The following is a 23,419-nucleotide window of genomic DNA, read 5'->3' as shown; positions in this document are numbered from 1 at the left end:
CTTCTAAAGCCAGACGAGAAAGTGCACTGGCTTTCTTTAACTCATTTCAGCCAGGTAACACCTCCAGGTGTTTACATCCTACTAATGCCTCTAGGCATCAAACATTGCTTATTCATATTTGCTTTAATAATTCCAAAACTATGCCACAAATAATATTAAAAGATATCATAAAGCTTACACAATGACAAACTATCTGTCCTATGTCTAGTGCAGGTAAAGCTAAATTAGTTTTGACAATATAACTAAATATATGAACAATTTTTTTTTAATCTCTCAGCAACCAAGTAGCATAGACAAAACTGCTTAGCCTCGTATGCTCAGCTCAATGAACAAAATACTGGTAACAATACGCATGTAACTTGAATGGTTGCTGAGATATTGTAAGTGGTTCACAATAATTTTACAAACTTAATAGTTACTGAGTTTACAATGACTTATAAAATCCAGTTCAAGAACTAGAACCTAAAGAATACCGCAACTATAAATGGTCTCTGTTTAGGAAGTTGCCAATTACACTTTATAGTAACCCCTAAGGTTTCAAAGATAATTAACATTTGTTTGAAATACGAGGACATAACTTGAGTCTATCAAAAAGCTTAGGCTTCAAGCACTGAAAGTCACAATACAAAAATCCAGAGTTCCACTGGAGGGAAGGAGTTAAATTAAAATCTGCACTGTCCTATTAAACTATTAAATGCATTAAAATATTAAGGCTGCTTGGGGGGGGCTACTTCTAATGCACTTCTGTCAATTTCAGACTATTTTTCACTGCGATTGCCACTGTACATTTAAACCTTGTATTTCTCTCAGCGGATACCTCTCAGAACTCTCAAAACAAACTGCTTACACCTACAGATAGCTGGTCAGCCATGAGGGAAAAACATTTTGCAGGAATCTTTAAACATTTCATTTATTAGAACAATGTCAGAGTTCTGGTCAACTGCCATCAGCTGCTGACTCTGTGTATCCCACTGAAAGCACTTGCTAATCGGGTTACAAAAAAAAAAAAAACGTAACTATGCAGATTCAGAAAACTCTAGCATTTTCCATTGCTTTCATCATTTTTGTCTTACCCTTCAAACCTATTTGTTTAAAGAAAAAATTCATGCTTCAAGCCAAGGGCATCAATCCATACATCCACCCCTGTAAAAACAAGAAGTCATCTTAACTTGTCTTACAATAAAATCAGTACACTTACCCCCTCCCATCCCAGTAGCCAAGGATCACATTACATTAACAAACTTTGTTTTGTCCAATCTTCCTTGTCTTTTTTTTTTTTAAACACCTTAAATCATTTTAGACAAAGCCGCACACAGACATTTAACAGAAAACAAAACATTAACATTTTCCCGTTTATACAGACATTTTCTTTCTTTTCAAGTCTTTCAGACCAACATTACATAAATCACTCAATTCCTTCCTTCCCTTAAACCTCAGTCCTCCTGAACATTATTCTGGCACATACTGTTCCCACAAATTCTTTTTCTATATACTTCACTCCTTCCCTTTCTAGCCTTCCTTATCTTGATAGTGTAAAGCCTAAATATCTTACAACTAAAAAGATGCAATTTTTAACATACTGCAGTCACTGAAAATACCTGCTGCACACTATACAAAACTACTTTACATGCAATTTGCAATGTGAAATGTTTTATACAGATACTAAGGCCTAAAACTGCTTCATCACAGGATCATAGGAAGTTACTAGGCTACTGGCCCCAAAACCCTTACAAGCCTAGTCAAGAATTTTGCCCATGTTCCAACAAGTCAGCACCCTATGCCACTGTCCAGCAGGGACACAGGTGTAATCCCAGGGGTGTATTTTCTGTTCTCCATACAGTTATCCAGGTTGCACTAAAAAAGGGTTAATGAGCAACTCTGCTCGACATGCAGAGGGAATCTTTTCCACAAAATGGGGAGTCTCTACGGGACACATTTATCCCGCCAAGTCCTACTGATGTCACAGACCAGGTTGATGACAAGCATGTGAGCTACTTGAGTGGACCTTGACTTGTGGATATGTAGCAGTCCTATCAACGTGGGGTCTGACATTGCTTTGCATGCCAGACAGAAGTCACCTCTGAGAAGTCTGTAGGAGACTGAGCAGAGAGACAGGGCCTTTAGCCCATCTGTGTAGGGTAGATATTTCAGGGCCCTGGATTCTCCTGGTGAGGAACCTCTGTGGTCTCTCAGGCTGCTGCATGTGCTTTGTGAGGTACATGCCAAAAGGGGCATTGTACTCAATAGTGGGTCTTATAAGGGAAGACTACAGGGATGTTATGACCACCTTGTCTCTGGATGACAAACCTTTACTAATGAGGTGGGCGATGTAGAAAGCTTTCTGTACAATGGAGGCAATATAGTGGTCAAAAGTCAGTTTGCTATTAACCTGGGTGACCAAGTCCCTCTCCAATGATTGTGTGCTTAGGACCTTATCAATGGGATCATTTGTAGGGACATCACTCTCACCAAAAGGGATGATGATGCATTTTTCTGCATTCAGTTTGAGGCCATGTTTCTAGCACCCGTCATTTTCTGGGTGAGATCCTCTCGCAGTATGCCCACATCACTAGGGGAATTGATAGCACCCAGTTTGCAGTCATCTGCAAACTTGGTCAGCCATAACCCACTGGTTTTGGCCAGCACCTCAGAAAAGTACACCACAAACGGCAGAGGCCCCGACATCGATCCCTAGGGTACACTGCCCATTATGGGTCTATTGCTTCAGGTGGCTTCCCTGTTTTGACTAGGCGAGTTCTATCAGTGAGCCAGTTAGCTACTCATCTGGTAACATACATACTGATGCCTAGTTAAGAGAGTTTATTATACCCAAGTAGGGAATAGTATCAAAGGCTTTGGCCAGGTCAAGGTAGGCAGTGTGCACTATCTTTCTCTTGCCCATGGCCTTGGTGACGGTCTCAAAGAAGTTGACCAAATTTCACAGGCATAACCACCCCGTGACAAAACCAAGCTGTGTGGGATCAAGTGTCTGGAGGCTGCCAATGTCCTTGTTAATGAGGTCCATGATAATCTGCTCCATGGCCTTGCAGATCAGGCTAGCTAGGCTGATAAATCTATAATTTCCTGGATCGGTGGACACTCCACCTTTGTGCAAAGGGATGACAGTGGCTATCCTCCTCTCAGCTGGGACAAAGCCGGTACTCAGGTTTGGTCGAAGAGGGTGCCTAATTGCTGCAAGTTCCTGCCAGAGTTGATGCAGGACTTTTGCTAGTTTTTTGGATTCATGCAGAAGCAGCCTGGGATGTTAGGTCCCCATGGAGGCTGTATTTTTTGCCTTTGAGAAGGCACTGATGACTTGCTCCCTAGATATAAGGGGAGGGGGGCCCTATTTTACTAATGGGGGACAAAGGGGTGATGCTTTCACTGAACCTGTCTGCCAGCAGGTTGGATTTATCTACAGCGTGTGTATGTGGTGTCCTTCACCATCAGTTCTGAGCAGATCTGGGTGCTTCCCTTAAGATTGCGGACATATGTGAAGACCTTATGATGGTCTTCAGCAGATGTGGCCAGTTTGGACTCCTAAGTTTGCTTTTGAAGATTTCACTAGTGCTCTTATTTGCTTGTTCAAGCTAAGGAGAGATTGCTTTCAGTTAGGCACCTGCTCCTCCTTGGTCCTGGACAGCAATATTTTCCTTTTATTATAGAGTTTATTTACTGCAGATGTCTACCAGACAGGTTTACTCTTCCTTTAGGAGGATGATTTTGTCCTGTTAGGTATTCCTGATTCCATGCAGCTATATAAATGCTTGTATAGCACTATGGCATAGGTTTGGACATGTGCCAGTTCCTATGGAGGGGTAGAGGGCTGTGAAGCTGTTTATATTTTCCCTCAGGAGGTTGTAATCAGGTTTGGAGCACTTTTTTGTTTGACCCTAGCTGGGGAGGGGGATAGGGGGAGATGGTGACTTCGAAAGTGACCACTGTGGTTTTATCTTACCAGAGTTAACACTGTAGGGATGCTGCAGTGATTACTCATGTTGGTTAATACCAAGTCCAAGATATTTTCATCTCATGTGGGGGTGTCAACCAACTGGTCAAAGGCATTTGCACAGACACCAATCGAGGAATCTCTGGACATTTATGTTATGGCATGAGTATTTCTTAAACTCTATGGTTGGACAGACTTGACTTACAGTTCTCCCTTTAGTATTCTACTAAACATTAATGGCAAAGTGAGACGTATGCTTTACAGTCCACCCACAAGCTTAAAGTAAAAAAAATTCCAGTCTTTCTCACTTTTTTCTTGCAAAGCCATATTTCACAAATGTGACTAATATGATTATTCACTCATTTGAGTTTGCTGATCATCTTCCTACTCCTCCATCTCCCATCACCACACTCTAGTTCAAGTATGAGGAAGTACTGTAGCTCAATCCACTCCTGTGTTTTCCTCAAGCATTTCCTTTGGAACAGCTGAAAAGGTTTCACTGATAATGTCCTTCTATGAGCTTTGTTGTCAGAAGAACGAGAAGCATAGCCCCCCCCCCCTCCTGTTTGCTGAATCACTTTCTGTTGGATGAACTTTATTTCCTCCTTAACCTGTTCTGCATCACAAAATGTCTGATTCTCCAGGAAAAAATATTGTGAAGACAAGTGGATACATCAGCCTGAATCTCACACCTGTCGCTTGACACTCCTTGATTACTAGGATAAACTTATTTGCTGTATGTCAACTGTAGAGAAGAATTTTCCACACAGTCTTCAACTGTTAACACTTCTCCGTTCAGACATAGTTTTGTTATAAATTTTCTGCTAGTATGACTGCATCTTTACAAATACAAGTCTTGCCTGTTTCTCTTGCACAGGTTTAGAGCACACCACACATCCATTAAGAATCCTGCTGTAGAACACCAGCCCAGTTACTTGTTTGCACTTTCATAAAATTAATACAATCTGTTTCTTCCAGTTTTTCTGGTACAGCAAAAAATATGGTTCTCTCTGCAAGTGCAGTCTTCTACTCTTTTTTTTTTTTTTTTTAAAGACTGCTATTCTTGAGAAGCCTTATCCATGCTCAGCCAGACTTTTCTTCATTTTGAACTCTTGATTTTTGCAGTTTTATCAGTTCATCTGAACAACTCGTTAAAGCTTATTCTATTTTTCCATACTTTGGTTATTAGCTATGATGTATTCCTTCACGGTTTCATTTATTTTACAAACCTCTGATTTTTTTCCTCCAAATTACTGGAAGCTCTCTCTTCTACCAAAGATGAATCCTGAACAGATTTTGCTGAACAGCTTCAACATTCTTCCCAGAGTTCTCTACCTTTCTGGTTGATTTTCTTTCAAATTCACCTAATTTCTATACTGCTTGGATGCCAGTAAGCAAATTAAGAGCAAGAGTTTGAATTTTACCCAAATAACAGTTTCAATGCCCCCCCCCCCTTTTTTTTTTTTTTTTTTTTTTACACATTCGGAGAGTTGGAATTCAACCATCTTGTACTCCTGGAATTTCATTTTTTTGTAAACAGTAATTCAATGTCCCTTCTCATCACTGTATGCTGCTTTAAGAGGATACAGAGGTAACAATGCAAGAAATCATGTTAACTTTGAAAACATCTGGAAAATAAACCAGGCTACTCCCTCACCAAGAAAGTCTTTGGTAATCTCTGTGGGAAAAGGGAGGAAAGGTAATTGTAATATAGTACTACCTCTGTTAGACAGGTATGACAATTACAGAGGTTAGAATTTATTCAAAATGAGGAGTTTTGTGACATTGCCCACAACCCTCACACCTCTATACTTCTAATAAAACATTAGGATAGCTATTATACATATGACCCTGCTTTACATCCCACCTCTTAACTAAACATATTAATTTTTGCCCTCCCTACCTCCTTCGATCACCTCCATTTCTTTGACTTTCCAAGCAGTAATCATATGATCTATTAACTGACAAATTAGAAAAACATTGAGCAGTGATGAATCCAGTAAGCTTAAAATAGCAAAAATCCAAGGTAACAAAGCAACTGGAACCACTGGAACCTCCAAGTCTTTAGTAAAGATTCAAATAACGCAAATTAAAAACTTAAGCCTAGACACAAGCACACCATATAAATCTCACAAATGGTAAAGCACAGAGTTCTAATTAAGTAATTAAATAATTAAACTTGTTGATGTCGCTTCTTTAGAAATGGCTTTAAAGTGGGGTCTATATTAGATCACCAAAAGCTTAAAAAAAAAAAAAAACTGATTAACTGACCCTATGTAAGCGAAAGCTTACTATGTCGAAGTGTCAGAACAGAGATTTTTTTCCAAGGGGAAAAAAAAATCGCTGTTTCAACAAAAAATAAAGTTTCAAACACTACCTTAAGTGGGGGGCGCACCTCCCCTACTTAAATATACCAACTCCGAGACCGCACTATAGTGCCAAAAATGGCAAAGTACCAAAGCGGCCAAGCAAATTCTTTCCCAGGGAAAGAATTCACTTAACAGCCGCATCGATATTTTGCATTTTCAGCATTTTATGTTCGACCAAGATGCATTCGAAATAATGAGTCTTCGGTCTTGTAATACAGACCCTTTAAAGTGACAGCCATTCAAACCTGGCTGAATACGTGCACCTAAGATGCCTATCTATGGAATACCCAAAATTCATAAATCCCTTTCAATGCCACCTATGAGGCCCATTCGGTCTGCTAAGGGATGGATCACCAAGCCTATTTCAAAATATTTAGAGAAACAGTTGAGGCCATGTTCAGATAAAATATGTACTATTATAAAAGACACCACACATTCAGTCAATTATAAGAATGGGCACAGGGCTCTATCAGCAAACATCATCTGTTTGTGACACTAGATGTGGATTTGCGGTTTACTGTTATAGCCCATGACACTAGTATTGATTATGTAAAAGTTATTTCTGAGCAAGCACACTGATTATCCAACTGATAAAATAGAGCTGGTGTACGAGTTATTACATTTAGAATTATGTAATAACTTTTTGTTTCAAACACAAATATACCATCAGTTAAAAGGCATAGCAATGGGGACACCTGTGGGAAATGTATATGCAAATATCTTCATGTGTATGTGGGAAGAATAATTTATTCTCTCCACACAATTTTACAATGTGGTGTTTTGTAAGCAATTTGTGAAAGATTTGTTTATAATTTGGCAAGGGCATGAAACTTTTTTAAATTTTCTTTGAATACATATCCAGTACAATTCTTTTTCTCAATTTTAAAAGGGAAACCACTTCAGAAGATAAACTGTATGGATATCACAATAAGGAAAGGTGATGACAGAGTTGTGGAAATGGAGTTATACAAGAAACCTGTAAAAAGAAATTGTTACTTGCATCACACCAGTTACATATTAGTGTTTCACCTTTAAGAATGTGGTTAAAAATTAGATCCATCGAGCTGCTACACTTAACACCTCAGACAGCAAGATGATAATACTACAAAAAACAGAGAGTTCCTCACTTGAGGTTATAATCATGAGGTTTTTACAGCTACCTCAGAAGTAATCAAACAATGTAATACCCTAACCAAACCTATTTTTCATCCAACAGAGATCATGCCAACAGAACAAGAGAAATGTTAGATGCATGTTAACTTTTAATAGGAATACAGAATCAGAGCAAACTATTAGAAAGCACTGGCCAATGCTTAGGCGACATTTAAAAGCTAGCTCAGTTAGCCTAAATACAATGTAGATTTGGGTACAAATGGCGCACAACTTTAAAGAATGTCTTATAAGAATTACCTAATAATTCCTTTTATTTTTCTAGTAACAGAAAGGGAACATTTAAGTGCAATAAATGTATTTACAGCCTTTATTACCCATATATATTCCACTGAGGTGGAAATTTTTGGCAGTTTTTAGAAATAAGGTGGATAAAGAATAATCAGTACTAATATACATACTAGGAGGAGACATGGAGCGTGGGGTAGTCAGTGCTGGACTCTTGTGCAAAGATAAATGCTATACCCATCTTTGGCAGGGAGAAGGAGGGGTTAAGATCATACTGGGTGGACTGAGGCTAACTGCAAAATTTGTGATATTTAAATAACTGTTGGAACCAATTTTATAATAAAAGTACTTCTGTTTGGACTTCATTGGCCTATTTGTAGTCACAATGCAGCTGTAACTGGTTTGTGTATTCATCTGATATAATGATCAGCTGTAGTGAAAAATTAGAGAGCATTTAGAGAAGACCATCGGCAATAGTAAACCTAAAAACAAAATTTTCAAGAATATTATAGAGAGAGAGTAATTAAAGAATAGAACTTCAACAAAGGTGAACGTTTAAATGAACTGGGCTTATGATGACATTTCTGGTCTCTTCCTGTAAACTACATGCAAGTGGGAAGATTGCCTTAATGGTTAACATGTTTAACTTACAGACATAAGGCGCAGGGGGTTGATTCTTACAGTGTAATTGGCTAGGCTTAAAATGGCCCACAAGGGCAGTTAGCCTAGTACTAACTTATAAACAACCTTTCTCCCCTAATCCTTCCCATCTAGAAATTGTGTTCCATTGCCTTACATATCATACGCTAGATTCAGAACTGCGGAATTCTAGACTATTTGGTATAACTGTGCTCTTAAACCAGCCATCTTACATTAAGAGGGCCTCCCTGCACCCTTGTGGCAGAAGGGTGTAGCTCAGGACCCATCTGAGTTGGGGATTTCTGGAGAAAGAATCAATCTGGGGCTTCCCCATTGGTAGATGTTTTAAAACGGTCTAAATTTGCCTGTATATAAGCCTTGCGTTTGCGCTCAGTTGACCGGAGCTGCTCAATGTTTGGCAACTTTAGCCAGAATTCTGGAGTGCATCTGCACAGAAATCAATGCATCCACTGAAAAGTATATTTTAAGCCAGCACTGTACTTTAACTGTATTTTATCAAATTATTACTACATTATTGCTGTTAGTAACTGCTTTTTACTCTGCACTTTGCATTTGCCCATTGCTGCTCACTGCGCAACAAGGTTTAGCAGTGCCCTATATAGATGCAAATGCCAGGGAATATTTTTTTTCCCTAGCACCTTCTAGTAGAACCCTCCCCCAAGCTTCCCTGCTGAGCAAATGGTAACTTAGTTGTGCTCTAAGCAGCATTCTCACACTTATCATCCACAATGCACTACACACACCCACTGCTTTTGCTACTCGAAGTCAAACTAGTGCACTAGTTAAGCCAAACAGCCAAGTCCAGCTTACTCGCTTCCTTCCCAAATACTGCATTCAGAAAAATCCTGCTACAACAGATGGGCAGTTTCCCATCATTTCTCCTACCAGCTTGACTGATATGGGCATCTTGAGGCATGTAGCAATGGTTCCATGTATACTGACAATCATTTAACTCCTAAAACAAACACCCTATAGGAGACATGCAAACACACTGTGGAATTGGAGTCAATTCTCTCATGTAAAAACAAACCAAACATCAAAACAGGTCATCAGCAGACACTCCAACTCACCTCTCACACAAAACAAGGTCACGGCACAAACACCCATATGCAGAGGTACTCACTAAAAGCATACCAAAAGAAGAGAGTCCTCCCAACACACGCACCACCCACACTCACCACTAAGCACAAATAAACCAGTACACACAACACACACACCTATGTCTCAACAATTAAGCCCCTAAAGCAAAACACATTAAATGTCATGGTCAGAGGGGACTCCACAGTGAGACAGATGTCCCACTCCCCAAACCGGACAAGGAGGTGGTCATGGCCAGCTGCCTATCAATTGCCAGGATCCAACAAATCATGCATGGACACAAGTCACTCAACGGGTACCATTATGACTCTGTTATAGTCCATGTTGGAGTGAATGACTTGAGACATGCCCCTCTGGATGATATGAAAAGAAACATGGCAAAACTTTGATCATGTGTCCCAGACAGGTATGTCCCTATCCCTAAGTATCCTACCCTCTCACAGGATGATGCCACAATACAGACAAAAAATGACGGACGTCAATAATTGGCTTAGCTTCTAGTGTCAGTCAAGGGGAATCCAGTATCCATCAGCCTGCGAGGATATGGTAGACAGACCTTGCTGCTTTGCTAGAGATGTATGCACCTGTCTCTCCACCCCCCCAGGCTTACGGATACTGGCAAAGGCCCTTGCCTCCCCCACAGTGCCCTTTTTTAGGCAATGTCAAAACAAAAAGTTTTCCAACATAACAATCAGAGACAAACTAAGGGTTGTGCAGCATAATGCCAAGACTTTAAACATGAAACTGCACTCCCAGGAAGAACTACTCACCTTGGAGGATGTTGACATCTGTGCAGTTACAGACATGGTTCAAGGCCGCCAAGAGCAACCTCAGCTGTGCAAGGCTACAAAGCCTTCCACACATTCAGACCTCAAAATGAGTATGAAGGAACTAAAGGTGGATGTGTAGTCATCTTCATTAAAACCAGTTACACTTTGAGACTGGTCAAAGCGTAACTCTCTCGAACTATTCCATGGCCAATTAACTACTGGGAAAGTATCATACCACATCATTGCTAGCTACAAATCCCCCACCATGAACCAGGATAAGCACACCACCTACCTTGAGTTACTGGAATCACACCACCTACATTGATTTACTGGATTCCTTCGCCATACAGCCCAACACCTTAGTCATGGGAGGTTTCAACTATCCTTTCATAGACTGAGGGACATACATAAGCAAAAGCATGCTCGCCATGAGGTTCCTGGACTTTGTTAGCACAAATGCCCTGGTACAGATAGTACTCATCAACATGGGTGGGGGGGGGGTTTACTGTATTTCCCCATGCGTGATGCCTTCTCTGATTAGCTTAGACAACAAATCAGTCTCGTTTAAAGTAACTACTGGAACAGACATCCTCACAGGAACAATATATAAAAAACCTCACCAGTGCCAACTACAGCCTACTAAGTGATGGTATAAAAAGCTTCATACCACCTACAACTGCAGACATCAATGATCACTATGCAGAAGTGCACACAAATGCCCAGTACAAACCTTAAGCTACTGCATAAACTCTTCTGTACCTGATCGGATCAAAACCAGGTCTTACAGTAAATGCAAACCACCATGGTAGGCTTCAAGTATAAAGATTACATAACAAGAGGAAGAAACTGTTGTCCAAAAGCAAGAGGGATATCATCTGTAGAAGAGTTCCTTCGTAAATGTAAACAACAAAATCAGAAATCCTGTGAAGACTTCTAAAGCAAATTACAAAACTAACACTGTATCCCTAGCCAAGGATAACCACAAGGCAATGTCTAAAAAGGAATGTCCAGTTATGTGCCAAATTGGCTGTAGATGGGATCACTCGTACTACACCAGAAGATACTGTCAACCTGCTAGCTGACAGATTCAGCACAAACTTCATCTCCCTTATCCCCACTTATCATATCTCAAAGCATACCTGACAACAGCCCTCTGCCTGATATCTCTAGAGAATAAGTCATCTCTGTGCTCACCAAGGCCAAAAACACTGCCTCAATGGGACCAGATACCCCAGGTTGTTTACTAAACAATCTAAAACAAGACTTGGCAGACCCGCTTGACATTTTCTATAATCATAGCTTGAGAACTGGCTATGTTTCTGTAGAATGGAGAACAGCAACAGTAACCCCCTGCACAAAGGAGGGCAATCAACTGACCCTGGGAACTACAAACCCACAAGTCTAACCAGCCTCATCTGCAAGGCCATGGAAAGAATTATCATGGACCTTATCAACACGGATATCTGTGACCTCCAAATGCTGGACCCAAGCCACTTGGGCTTTAAGGGTAGACCATGCTTATTAAACCTGGTTGACTTCTTTGAGAATGTGACAAAAGCCATGGACAAAGGTAAGAGTGCACATAGCCTATCTTTACCTTGCCAAGGCTTTCAACAATTCCCCAATTCTGACATCACTGAGAAACTTTCCCAGATAGGGATCAATCCTTATGTTACTAGATGGGTAAGCCAACTGGCTCACTGACAGCACAGTCAAAACTGGTGACTCCACCTCCACTAGTGTAGTATCACAGGAGTGTGTGCTGGGTCCCTTACTGTTTGACATTTACTGCTCAGAAGTTCCAGGCCAAAGTAGACAGTCTCTGCCTCACCAAGTTCACTTATGATTGGAAATTGGAAGCAACCATAGAGTCCCCCATTGATGTCAATATATCACAAGAGCAGCTAACACAAAAAGATTGGAGCCATGTTCTACAATTAAAAGCAAAAAAAAAACTCAACGTTATTCCCTTTGGCAAAACAAATTACAACACTGACAGCACCCCCCTGAGTTTCAACCCAATGGTGTGAGACTTTGGGAACACAGACTGAAAGCAATCTGAACTTCGACAACCAAGTTTCCAGTGGTTAGGAAAGCTTTCTATGCAGCGCACCTCATAAGGAAGGGCACAGAATCCAGGTCAAGGGATGTTACAACTCCACTGTACTAGACCATCATCAGACCACTAATAAGAGTATAATGCACCCTTTTGTATGGTCTTCACAGACCTGCAGCAGCTGGGGAGACCTCAGGTTTCTCACTAAGAAAATACAGGACTCCAAACCATGACCTACATGGACAGGCTGAAAGTCCTGTCACTTTACTCTATCTGCTGACAGGTGACTTGTGCCTGACCTACAGGGCAATTTCCAACTCTGCCCTAACGGAAATATGCCATTTGGCTTGCAGATGTGCAGCAAGAGTCACTCACTCTAGGGATCTCAACCTAGCTTGTGACATTAACAGAACATGCTAGAGAGACTACTGCTTCCCTGGAATAGATTTCCTATTCACATAAAACAGAGCTCCTCACTGCCCCTACTCAAACGCAACCTAGAAAATTGGATGAGAGACCACACATTCATCCCTGGGGTGGCACACATGTCCCTTATGCACAGGGGTGGCCAGTGTAAACCACAGACCTGCTCTGTTCATAAATTTGTTCTGCAAACTACCCTAAAGGAACAAATGGGGATACCTGGGATTAACATGGCAAAACAGTCATCTCAATGTTTTATTGTTGCTTGACCTGCCAGGAGACTCTCAAACTTGTTTGTATTCGCAAATTACCATTAATATGTTCAATGGGGAACATGGGGTCAAAGTAACAGCAATCTTTCACATTAGTAAAGGAAAGATGAGGATCAGACAGACCCAAATAACATCCGCACATATTTAGATCGCTGTATTACTGTGTCAATACTCTATAATTTACTAGGTATATTGTGTATTCAATTTAATATCTGATTTAAGTTATTAGCGCACACAACTTCTGATAATGAGTGCCACAACTATCAAGCCTCCCTTCAAACGAGTCAGCAGAGATGGACACCTGCATTCAAGTCTGTTGATTTCACAAACAGCAAATGGTCTTTAACCACTGTGGCCAATGACAGGTTGGGAAGGAGTGAAAACATGTAACATAGCAACCTAACATTGCCACATAAGCAAACTCTATTATGCCAGGGATTTTTTTTCTTTAATGGATTAACTTTGGATGGAACTGCTTGATGTCACATGCATTAACACATGTAGCTTCACTTATCTCCAACCCACCCCCCCATGCCGAATTCAGTGGTTATCTGCCATGCGACTACAGCACTACCCCCATCAGACAGGATGCCAGACTGGCAGAAATCACACATTGCCTGCAGAAATAACCAAGCCAACTACTGCCACTCCTTCCACCTCCCCTCAAACTGTTCTTCTAAAGTCTGAGCCACTAACATGGTTCACGCACAATGCTGTACTTTCCCCAGGATTTGCACTGCCTGTGAATGTACACAACTAAATGGAAATGGTTGTGCTTGCACTTTTGGAAAGGGACACCATTAGGTCTGTATAATGGGGATGCACTGACTCATCCTTCAAAATGCGTAACATTTAAAGGGCTGCAAAAAGTGAACCTATGGTGATGACAAAGGCAAACAGAACAGCTTTAAAACTGGCAGCATTCTGAGAAAAACCTGTTTCTACACAGAAAAATGCAGTGCCCATGTGGTCTGGATTATATTAGCAGTTCTTAATTTTAACTACTGACATTTCTTACATAATGGTCTTCTGATGCCAGCTTACATGACTGCTTACCTCAAGCTCATCACTGTCTTTGGGCTTTTCCTCTGAGGTCTGTTTAACAAAATCTGGAATGAGGATTTCCAGTGTAGCTCGTGCTATCAAAAGAAGCAAAAATAATTTGAGTCATCTTACCTTCACTACATTTTAATTTTTCTTTACCCAACAATCTGAGTGACAAACTCCTGTAATACTATAATATACCACCATTCAGCGTCTTAACATGCAAATCAAAAAACTACACGTGTGATAAACATACAACACTGGATGTATGACTAAACAACTCACTGCTGCAGAAATTTATTACATGAATGGAAAACTGTCAGTACACTGGCCTGAAAATTGTCGTTAGTCTCATGACCAGTAACGAGGCAGAGACAATATTGCACCTCAGACATTTAAAGAGCATGTGCAGTTGTTAGTCTTACTTTTCAAAACATTCTTAGACTACCTGCTCTGGTACAATTAACAGTGGTAGTGGACTTCTAAAAAGAATCATAAAAATAGACTTTTCAAATGTTTAATAACAGTGGTAAAACTTGTACTTAAAGACGCCCCTTCCACTTCTCCTGTGATCATCAACACGCCTAGCAGTGTGATGATGTAATCTTGGTGGCAGATGTACTTAAGGCCCTCAAAATTTAAATGCATTGTAAAAAGTTACCAAACAGGCACTTTCAAACAACTAATATTTAATGCATATAAAGATCATTTATTAAATATGTTCCGGGGTATATTCTGTTAGTATTTCTTTTTAGCATTCCCATTTGGTCTTCAAGTCAAAGTGGTCAAACTAGTGAGCTAGCAGTACTGAGAAAAAAAGCAATATTGGTTTCCCTTTGACAGCGAGGAAATAAGATAAATAACTTTTACAACAGAAGTAGGTTACCTAAAATATCGTCTGGAATTCACAAACTAGCAAAAGCAAAACTGACTAATGCCAGCTATTTAGGAAACAGAGCGGAAAGATTCCAACAACTTTATGTCTATTAGTTATGTTCTTCCCAGCGGAGTAGAAAAGGCTAAATTATTGGACGTGGAAGTACTATTTTTTGAAGTCGTATGTTCACTTAAAAATAATTACTTGTAGTGAAAATATTCTCAGAACCCCCTTTAGCCACTTCTGAACTGTGCAAAAAAAAAAAAAGCAGAAACAGAACGTAAATGCCAATTCCATTTTACTCCTTTGCACATGATCTTTAAAGGGAGCAGGACTATATATTTAATACAGTGCACTCACTGCACACTTCCACCCAGGGAACGGCTAACAAGGCCAATACAACATGAAGACTTGAAGAGCTAAACAAACCTACGCAAGGACAAAATTCTACCACTTAGATTTACACTTGTATCAAAATACTACAATCCTCCAAAAGAAAGACAAAGAAGGGTACTAAAATTCTACAGACTTTCTGATTAAAATGAAATGCACACCAAAATCCATAAAGGCCTCTAACTAACCAGAATTAGCAACATAAAAAGACCATCAGGTTTAAGACAAAAGACATATGCAGGAAAAATGGGACAGTACAACGCAGGGTGTCCTCATACCCCATCTCTACGTTTTAACTAATCATGTTCAGAGCAAATGCAAATCCTGCCTTAACTGGGCACGGTTTGCTGTGTTCAAATATGTGAATGAACACTGAAGCAAATCGGCCTGTCAGACACTGCAGGCACCAACAGTCTTTAAAGGATCACTGCAGTGGTAAGCTGCTGACGAGTTGACACAAACCTCCGACTCACTGTGATGTACTTTCATAACAAATACAATGCAGTTATGTACCACTTAAGATCTGTAAGGTAAATGACTGGTCCTGGTTTCCTTGCATACATGATTCACATATTTGATTAAAAAAAATGCTTCACATTTGGTTTTCTTAATGCATATCCATCTAGTAAGAAGTTGCAATGTCAGTGGTGCAGCAGGTATCACACACACCTTTGCTACAACAAGGCTGTGGGTTCCATTCCAAACCAGGTAAATAAATTACTGACAACTGCAGTGCATTTGGGGGTTGCACTAAGTGTGCTGTCCTTCACGAGACATTAAACCGAGGTCCCATTTGTGAGTTGGTTGTTGCTCAAGTGGATGTAAAAGATCCCACAGCACTTATCAAAGAGAGTAGGAGTCCTTTATTTGTATACAAAAATAAAACTAATTTACAAAATATTTACACATTTACAAATATTTATGCATGTACAAATATACACATCTGTTTACACATATTCATAATTACCTTTACAATCATGTTACACTTTCATCCCTTAGACTCCCAAATCTTTTCCATAACCATCTGATTTTACTTAATATTGTTGCTAAAATCCATTTACCATTAAAAATAACTTAATTTATTCTTTCATTCCATATAACAAAATAACCTTTTATCTATTCTTTTAATATTCTTCACTTTTATTCTTATAGTAACCATATGTAATTATACTCATGTTTATTTTATCCACTTTTTACATCTTCAAAAAATCTTTTTTTAGTTTTCCCCTTAATTTTTTTTTACTCTTATATTTCAAAAACACGTTTTCCACAATGTTTTTTTCTTGACAATGCAAACATATTCTATCACTTTTCTTATACAGCATGTTTCCTTTTACTGGCAATTTATTTCCGGTCTCCACAAAAAAAAATTTACATTCTTTCTGATTATACCATTTGCTTCTTATTTCTATAGCTATTTGTTAACATTTAATTTTTTTTCATTTATATAATTTCTCTCATCTTTTTCATTTATCTACTTCTAACACTTTGTACAAATTTAATGAAGCACTGTATATCTAAATAACCCTAAACTCCTTTATTTACATAAAAAACTACGCTTTTTACTGGGTTTAATATAAAATCCCATATAAATGCAAAAAAAAATCACCTGTGATGATTCCTTTTCAAATGCTGTTGGCAGCACAAACACATCTGCTAAATATACTGTTTTTCCCCATTACTGAATTTATCAAATAAACCTTTTTCTGAACGATAATTTGTGCATTCTCCAGAAAAGCCATTTGCTTTATTTCTTGCTTTTCCCATTGAATTCTACTTGCAATCTTTCTTCCCAAACGTTATACAACACAGAAATTTCATTCATTGTAAAATAAATACCCCCAATCTTTAGCACATTACCTAAACCTTTAGTTTTAATTTTAAAGGCATCCCTATTATCGCTAGACAGTCAATTGTGCAAATTACTTCTTTTACCCACATTTTGGGTAATTTTGTCATCTGCATATGTTAACAGAACTGGAATTATTAAACCCTTCAGATGTTACATACCCTTCATTTTGCAATTTATTTTGCTTACTATCTCATTCACAACTAATGCAGAGTATACAATTTATTGGACATCCCTATCTTACACTACTCTTCAAATGTACCTCATCTTAACCAGCCATTTACAAGTATTTTTACTTCACTACTGTACACTGATGCACAATTTCCTTTCTCACTTATATTATATTCTTTCATTACCACAAGATTTCACGTCCAGTTGTGTCAAATGCCTTAAGATCTCCTATCATATTTGCTTTTCTGTTCATATCCACAATTTATTAGTAATTGTTAACCCTTCCCCTTTATACTATATATGCTGTCTTTTATAATATTTTCCACTATTTTCAAATGTCTCGTATTTTCATAAATAACGTATCATTACTATTCAATATTCTTGGCCTTTAGCTGGTGGTATAACTTCCATATGAAAGTATTCAACAATATAAAACCTTTTTTTTTTAACCATTCATTCAAAATCTTCAATTTTTTTTGCCAGTCCCTTACATTTTTATACATGCATACCCTATTCTATCTGGGCCTGCAGTCACATCTATATTTGCTATATACAATAGTTGATCTAGCTCATTTAAAGACATCTCATTTTCCATCCAATTCTTTATTCTCTTTCTGTCAATGTTTTACTTTCCATTTTTCCACTACCTTGTTTAAACACTTTTTGCACATATTGTACTATATTATTCATAATCTTTTGAGTTTTCTATTTCTCCTTTTACAGTTTTTATTTCTCATTACACTACCATCTATATCTTCCTTTACTAATCTACTTAACTCGGTGCTACTTTTCCCTTGTAAAAATATATTTGCTTGTATAACAATTCTTGTATTTTTTTTTTTTATTTCTTTTGTAAAATTCTTTGTCAAAATACTATGATCTAAATCTTCCAGTGCATTATTGTATCTTTTTACATATTTTCTTTCTCCACTTATATTGCCACTGTAAAAATTTGTTATATTTTTCCTTAAATATCATCCACCAGACATTTTTATAAAATGTCCTCATAGTAATATGATCTTTCCACAACTGTACGACTAATCTCTTTCCTCTTTCATTCCATGCTTATTTATTCTTATTCCTTTGCCTATTTTTATATATTCCTTTTTTCTTTTATCTCTAGCCATACTGCAAGATGATCAAAAACCCTGTTTCATCTATCTCCCCATCTACAACCTTCTGACACTAAAAAAAGAAATTATGTCATAACGTTCCATGCTAGTTGTCTTCTCACCTTCTTTCTTGCTGGTTGGGTTCGGAGCCAATCCTCAGCTCCAACTCGGCCATCTTCAAAAGCTCGAGAGCCGTTTACTGGCTCGAGGCTACCCCATATCCTATGATGCCTGGCACTAGCTATCCAGATCTTGTTTGAAAAAGCTATTCCAGACATAACTAAGGAAGAATTCTGCCCTAGTAGCCCCTTGGACCTAATTATGAAGCTATCTAAGCAGAAAAGACAATCAGAGAAGGTTCAGCCAATGAAATCTGAATAAGGGAGCTCCTCTCGATCCACTAGGATAGGGGGATGGAGGGTGGGATGCAAGAAAGAAAGTGAGAAGACAACTAACATGGAACGTTATGGTAGGTACCCAACGTCTTTATGTTAAGTTGTCTATCTCACCTTCATTCTTGCTGGTTGGGACAGTGTCCCTAGCACCTACTATCCTGGGTGGCTCAATGGAACAGACTCTTCAGAACAGTGGAACCAAAATCAGCCCTGTTCCTGGAAGAAATGGCCAATTTGTAATGAGAAATGAAGGTATGTGGGTTAGCCCACGTAGCAGCTGCACAGATAGATTCCATGGATAACCTAGATTAGAAGGCCACCGAGGTAGCCAGTGCCCTAGTAGAGTGGCCTTTAGGTTTGGTAGATAATTTTTTGTTTCTCAGCTGGTAAATTAATGAAATAATGTGAGACAACCACCTAGATAATGTTAACTTTGAGACTGGAAGGCCCTGTCTGCCCTCAGCATAGGAAATAGAGAGTTGGTCAGATTTCCTGATGTCCTTTATCTTATGCAAATAAAAATGCAGCTGTCTGTGAACATCCAACTGGTGCAATTTATATTCTGCGTTATTGGTGTGATTAGGAAAGAACACAGGAAGGTCTATGGACCGATTCAAATTATTTTGTGTACAGACCTTAGGAAGGAAGGAAGGAAGGATTGGTCCTTAGAGCAACCCTATTGTTATGGAAAACTAAGTATAACATAGAGCCTGAAGCTCCGAAACACGTCTGGCAGAAGTAATGGCTACCAGTGTCTCTTCCAGAATAAAAACAATGGAGCAAGATGCTGCAGATTCAAAAGGTGGCAAAATTAAGGAAGCTAGCACCAAGTTTAGATCCCACGGAGGTGGGGGATTCCTCACTGGGGCCTAAGCAGAGTGGTTCCTTTGAGGAAGGCTTTACACAGCTTATGAGGCATGATGTTATTAGAAGACAACCCAATGTGAAAATTCAAAATGGCAGCTAACTGAACCCTGATTGTAGCAGAAGCGGAACCAGAATGGAAGAGTTCCGCTAAAAATTCCAGAATCTCGTGGACAGGGGCTGAAAAGGGATCTATATTCTTAGCCTCTGCCCAGCAAGAAAAATGTTTCCACTTGCTAGCATAAGTTTTCCTAGTTGTGGATTTGTGCGATGAGATAATTTCCTGCACAGAGGAGGAAATATTAGGAAGCCTGGCTAAGGTTGGAAGTGGAGCTGGAGTGTTTGAAGGGATTGATGCAGTCTGCCCGACTGATGAATCAGTAGATCTGGAATAGGATCCAGAATCCACGGCTGCTCGAAAAGATAATGATGCAGGAATGGGAACCATATCTGTCGAGGCCAGTAAGGGGCAATGAGGATCATTTTGCAACCCAACGCAGTTGCTCTCTGTATGAGTTTGGGTATTGGGGGAAAAGGAGGAAAAGCATAAAGAAGTCCCTGAGGCCAATCGTGGACTAAAGCGTCTCTGGGGGAGTGGCCGGGAAGAGGAAGAAGAGATAAGAAATTGCTGCACTTGCTGTTGAAAGGTGTGGAAAACAGGTCGCAGCAAGGCTAACCCCATTTCCGAAAGATTTGTTCCGCTATTACCGGATTCAGAGACCACTCGTGAGGCATGAGAATTGCTCTGCTGAGCCTGTCTGCGATGACAGTAGAACTCCCAGGGATGTGCATTGCAATCAGAAAACGTTGGGAAGAGATCGCCCACTGCCAGAGTGAGTGCTTCTCGACAGAGGATAGGATCTGGTTCCACCCTGCTTGTTGATGTACCACACCACTGACATTGTCCATTTGGACTGCAATGGTCCCAGGAGGGAGAGAGTCCTGAAGGGCTTTACAACGCTAAAAGCATGGCTCTCATCTCCAAGACATTTATATGCAAATGGTACTCGTGAGGTTGCCAGGTGCCTTGGAATGTCCTGCCCTGATAATGCCCCCCCCACCCTATCAGGGAGGCATCTGTGGTCACTGTGGTGACTGGAGGGGATGGCACAGATGGTCTGCCCCGGGCCACTGATGGGGAGACCCATCCACCAAGCGAGGTCCTTCTTGCATGCTTCTGTGATCATAATCTTGTGAGACATGGGAAGCTGTTGGAAGGACCACTGTGTGAATAGAAGCCACTGGAGGATTCTCATGTGAAAGCAGGCCAGGGGGACAAGAAGAATTGCTGATGCCATGGAACCCAGTGTTCGGAGGACAAACCTGACTTGAATCATTTTGCATGTTAATAAAATCTGTATTGGTTGGCGAATTAGTGATACAGTGTCTGGTGTAAGGTTCACAAACATGTTCATGGTATTTAGATTTGCGCCTATATAAGTGATGTGCTGACAGGGCAACAACGCAGATTTTTCGAAATTTATTGTGATACCTAGCCTGGAGCAAGTTTTGATAGTGTAGTCCCTGGCTTGCAGTAGATGATGCCTGGTGGAAGCAATGAGGAGCCAGTCTAGATATGGAAACATCTGGAATCCCTGACATCTCAGGTGAGCCGTAACCACTGCCATGCATTTTGTGAACACCCTGGGGGCTGTAGTGAGACCTAAGGGCAGAGCTCTGAACTGATAATGACTGGCTCCCAGCCGGAAGCAAAGGAATCTTCTGGAGAGCCTGTGCATTTTGATGTGGTAGTACGCATCCTGAAGATCTATAGAGCACATCCAATTGTCCTGAACCAAGAAGGGTAGAATGGACTGTAGTGTAACCATCCGAAAGTTTGTTCTTTGTACAGACCTGTTTAGTCTGCTGAGATCCAGAATGGGTCTCCAGTCCCCTGTCTTTTTTGGTACCAAAAACAACCTCGAGTAAGTTCCGGATCCGATCTGGTCTGCTGGAACTTCCTGGATGACCCTTTTGTGTAGCAGCTTTGAAATTTCTTTGGCTACTTGGTCCCTTAGATTGGGTGGAACATCTGTAAGGGACTTGTTTGACGATAACAGGGGTTGAGCAAAGGGAATTCTGTAACCTCCGGATATGATTGACTGTACCCAATTGTCTTGAGTTAGATTTTGCCAGGCTTTGGGGTACAGCGAAAGTCTTTCCCAGACTGCCTCCAGAGGCAGGCAGCCAGGCAACCCTTCAGGGATGCTGAAAGAGCTTCTCAGAGAAGGATTCTCTGCTGCCCTGGTTCTGCAGAACCCCCCTGCCACGAGGGCGGCGTCTGTTATTGTTCCCTCGTCTGCCCCTGGAGGGGAACTCACCACCTGTCAGGCAAGGCTCCCTGGGATTTACGGAACCACATTTTTCCACTCTTCTGACCCTTGGGGTATGGTCTGGAAGGAGTGGAAAAACGGACTCCCATGGCAGAGAGTCTTGCCTTCCTGTTCACACCTGGTTAGTGGGTCCTTCACCTGTGGTTCACACCTGGTTAGTGTGTCCTCACCTGTGGTCCAAAGAGAGCGGATCCTTCAAAGGGGGTATTAGTGAAAGACGCTCTGAAGGGTTTCGCAAAATTACATAGCCGCATCCATGCGTGCCTCCTAAGGGCGATGCCTGTGCCTGCAGCTCTACTTGCACCATCGGCTGCATAAGAAATGAGCCTCATGGAGGAGTTAACAACTGAATTCAGAGTCGCCAGCTAGGAGGCCACCTTAGCTTGAGCCCCCACAGCTGATGGATCTTGGGAGGGTATATCCAAGCTCTTTAAGGAGATCCCTCTGAAAGCAGGTGAAATGGCACTTCATAGAGAAGGTCGCTGAAGCAAACATTTGCTTCCCATATCGGTACATATTCCTAGACTCCTTGTTAGGAGAATGGACAGATGACGAAGTTTCTGCCAACTCCTTCGTGGCTGTTGCTACCACCATGGCATCAACAGATATACCCCTTAGATAAAAACTGTTTGTCCTGAGGTGCAGTTATAAATTTAGCAGGTCTCCTGGGGTTGGTTCCACTGTGTCTGGAGCTGACCACTCCTTCCGAGCCACCACAGACATAAGTGGGTCGAAAGGCGGAGACACCCAGGAGGTGGAGGGTCAGGAACCAAACGCGTCCAGAAATACCGACATCCTCTGAAGGGGCTAGGGTATTCCAGTTCCCCCTCTGCTTAAGAATTTCAAGGATGTCTGAAAAGAACATTTATAGAAGAAAGAGAAATTAAGTGGCAAATAAAATTACAAGCAAGCCTACCCCCCCTGGTTTAAATGAAATCATTACAATAAAGCCTATATTAAATAGAAAAGTGGAATTCACAAAATGAAATTGTTTTATGGGAACATTTGATATGAATTGTATTCTATAAGTTTTTATTGTTGCTTTTAAAATGTGGATAGATATATGGTAATTATATTGTTTTTAACATGTTTTAAATGCACTTAGCACTTTAAAATTCATCAATTAATTTAGTAGTTTGTGACATCATGATGTAATTTAAGTATTTATAGGGGAAAACTGGGAATGGAAGTAGATTCTGATGAAATCCCTGGTAGCAGGGAAGAAAGCGCTCAATCATGTACATTTGTTTAAATAAAAATTTTTGTGGTGTGGATCCCTGCCGTTGCAGTGTTTATTTTTGCGTTTAATGTCTGAAAAGGAGACATCTTCAGAGGGGGAACCTCAGGGACCATTCCAAAGTCGGTATCTGATTTTGCTTTCCCCAA

At 40.2% G+C, this 23,419-nt stretch overlaps 1 protein-coding gene across 1 annotated transcript in view; it reads right to left on the bottom strand.

Annotated features, from left to right (window-relative positions):
- The window catches only part of DGCR8 (DGCR8 microprocessor complex subunit), a gene marked incomplete in the record, with an annotated part of 1,139,047 nt that overhangs the window by 729,047 nt on the left and 386,581 nt on the right, over positions 1–23,419 (bottom strand). Inside the window, 1 exon segment of the mRNA XM_044068709.1 lies at positions 14,052–14,134. Within this exon segment, the coding sequence (XP_043924644.1) occupies positions 14,052–14,134 (83 nt within the window).

Source organism: Protopterus annectens, chromosome 4.part0 (genome assembly GCF_019279795.1).
Source record: "Protopterus annectens isolate FY-2018-M chromosome 4.part0, PAN1.0, whole genome shotgun sequence".
NCBI lineage: Eukaryota > Metazoa > Chordata > Ceratodontiformes > Protopteridae > Protopterus > Protopterus annectens.
This window is presented reverse-complemented; position numbering and strand designations above follow the sequence as displayed.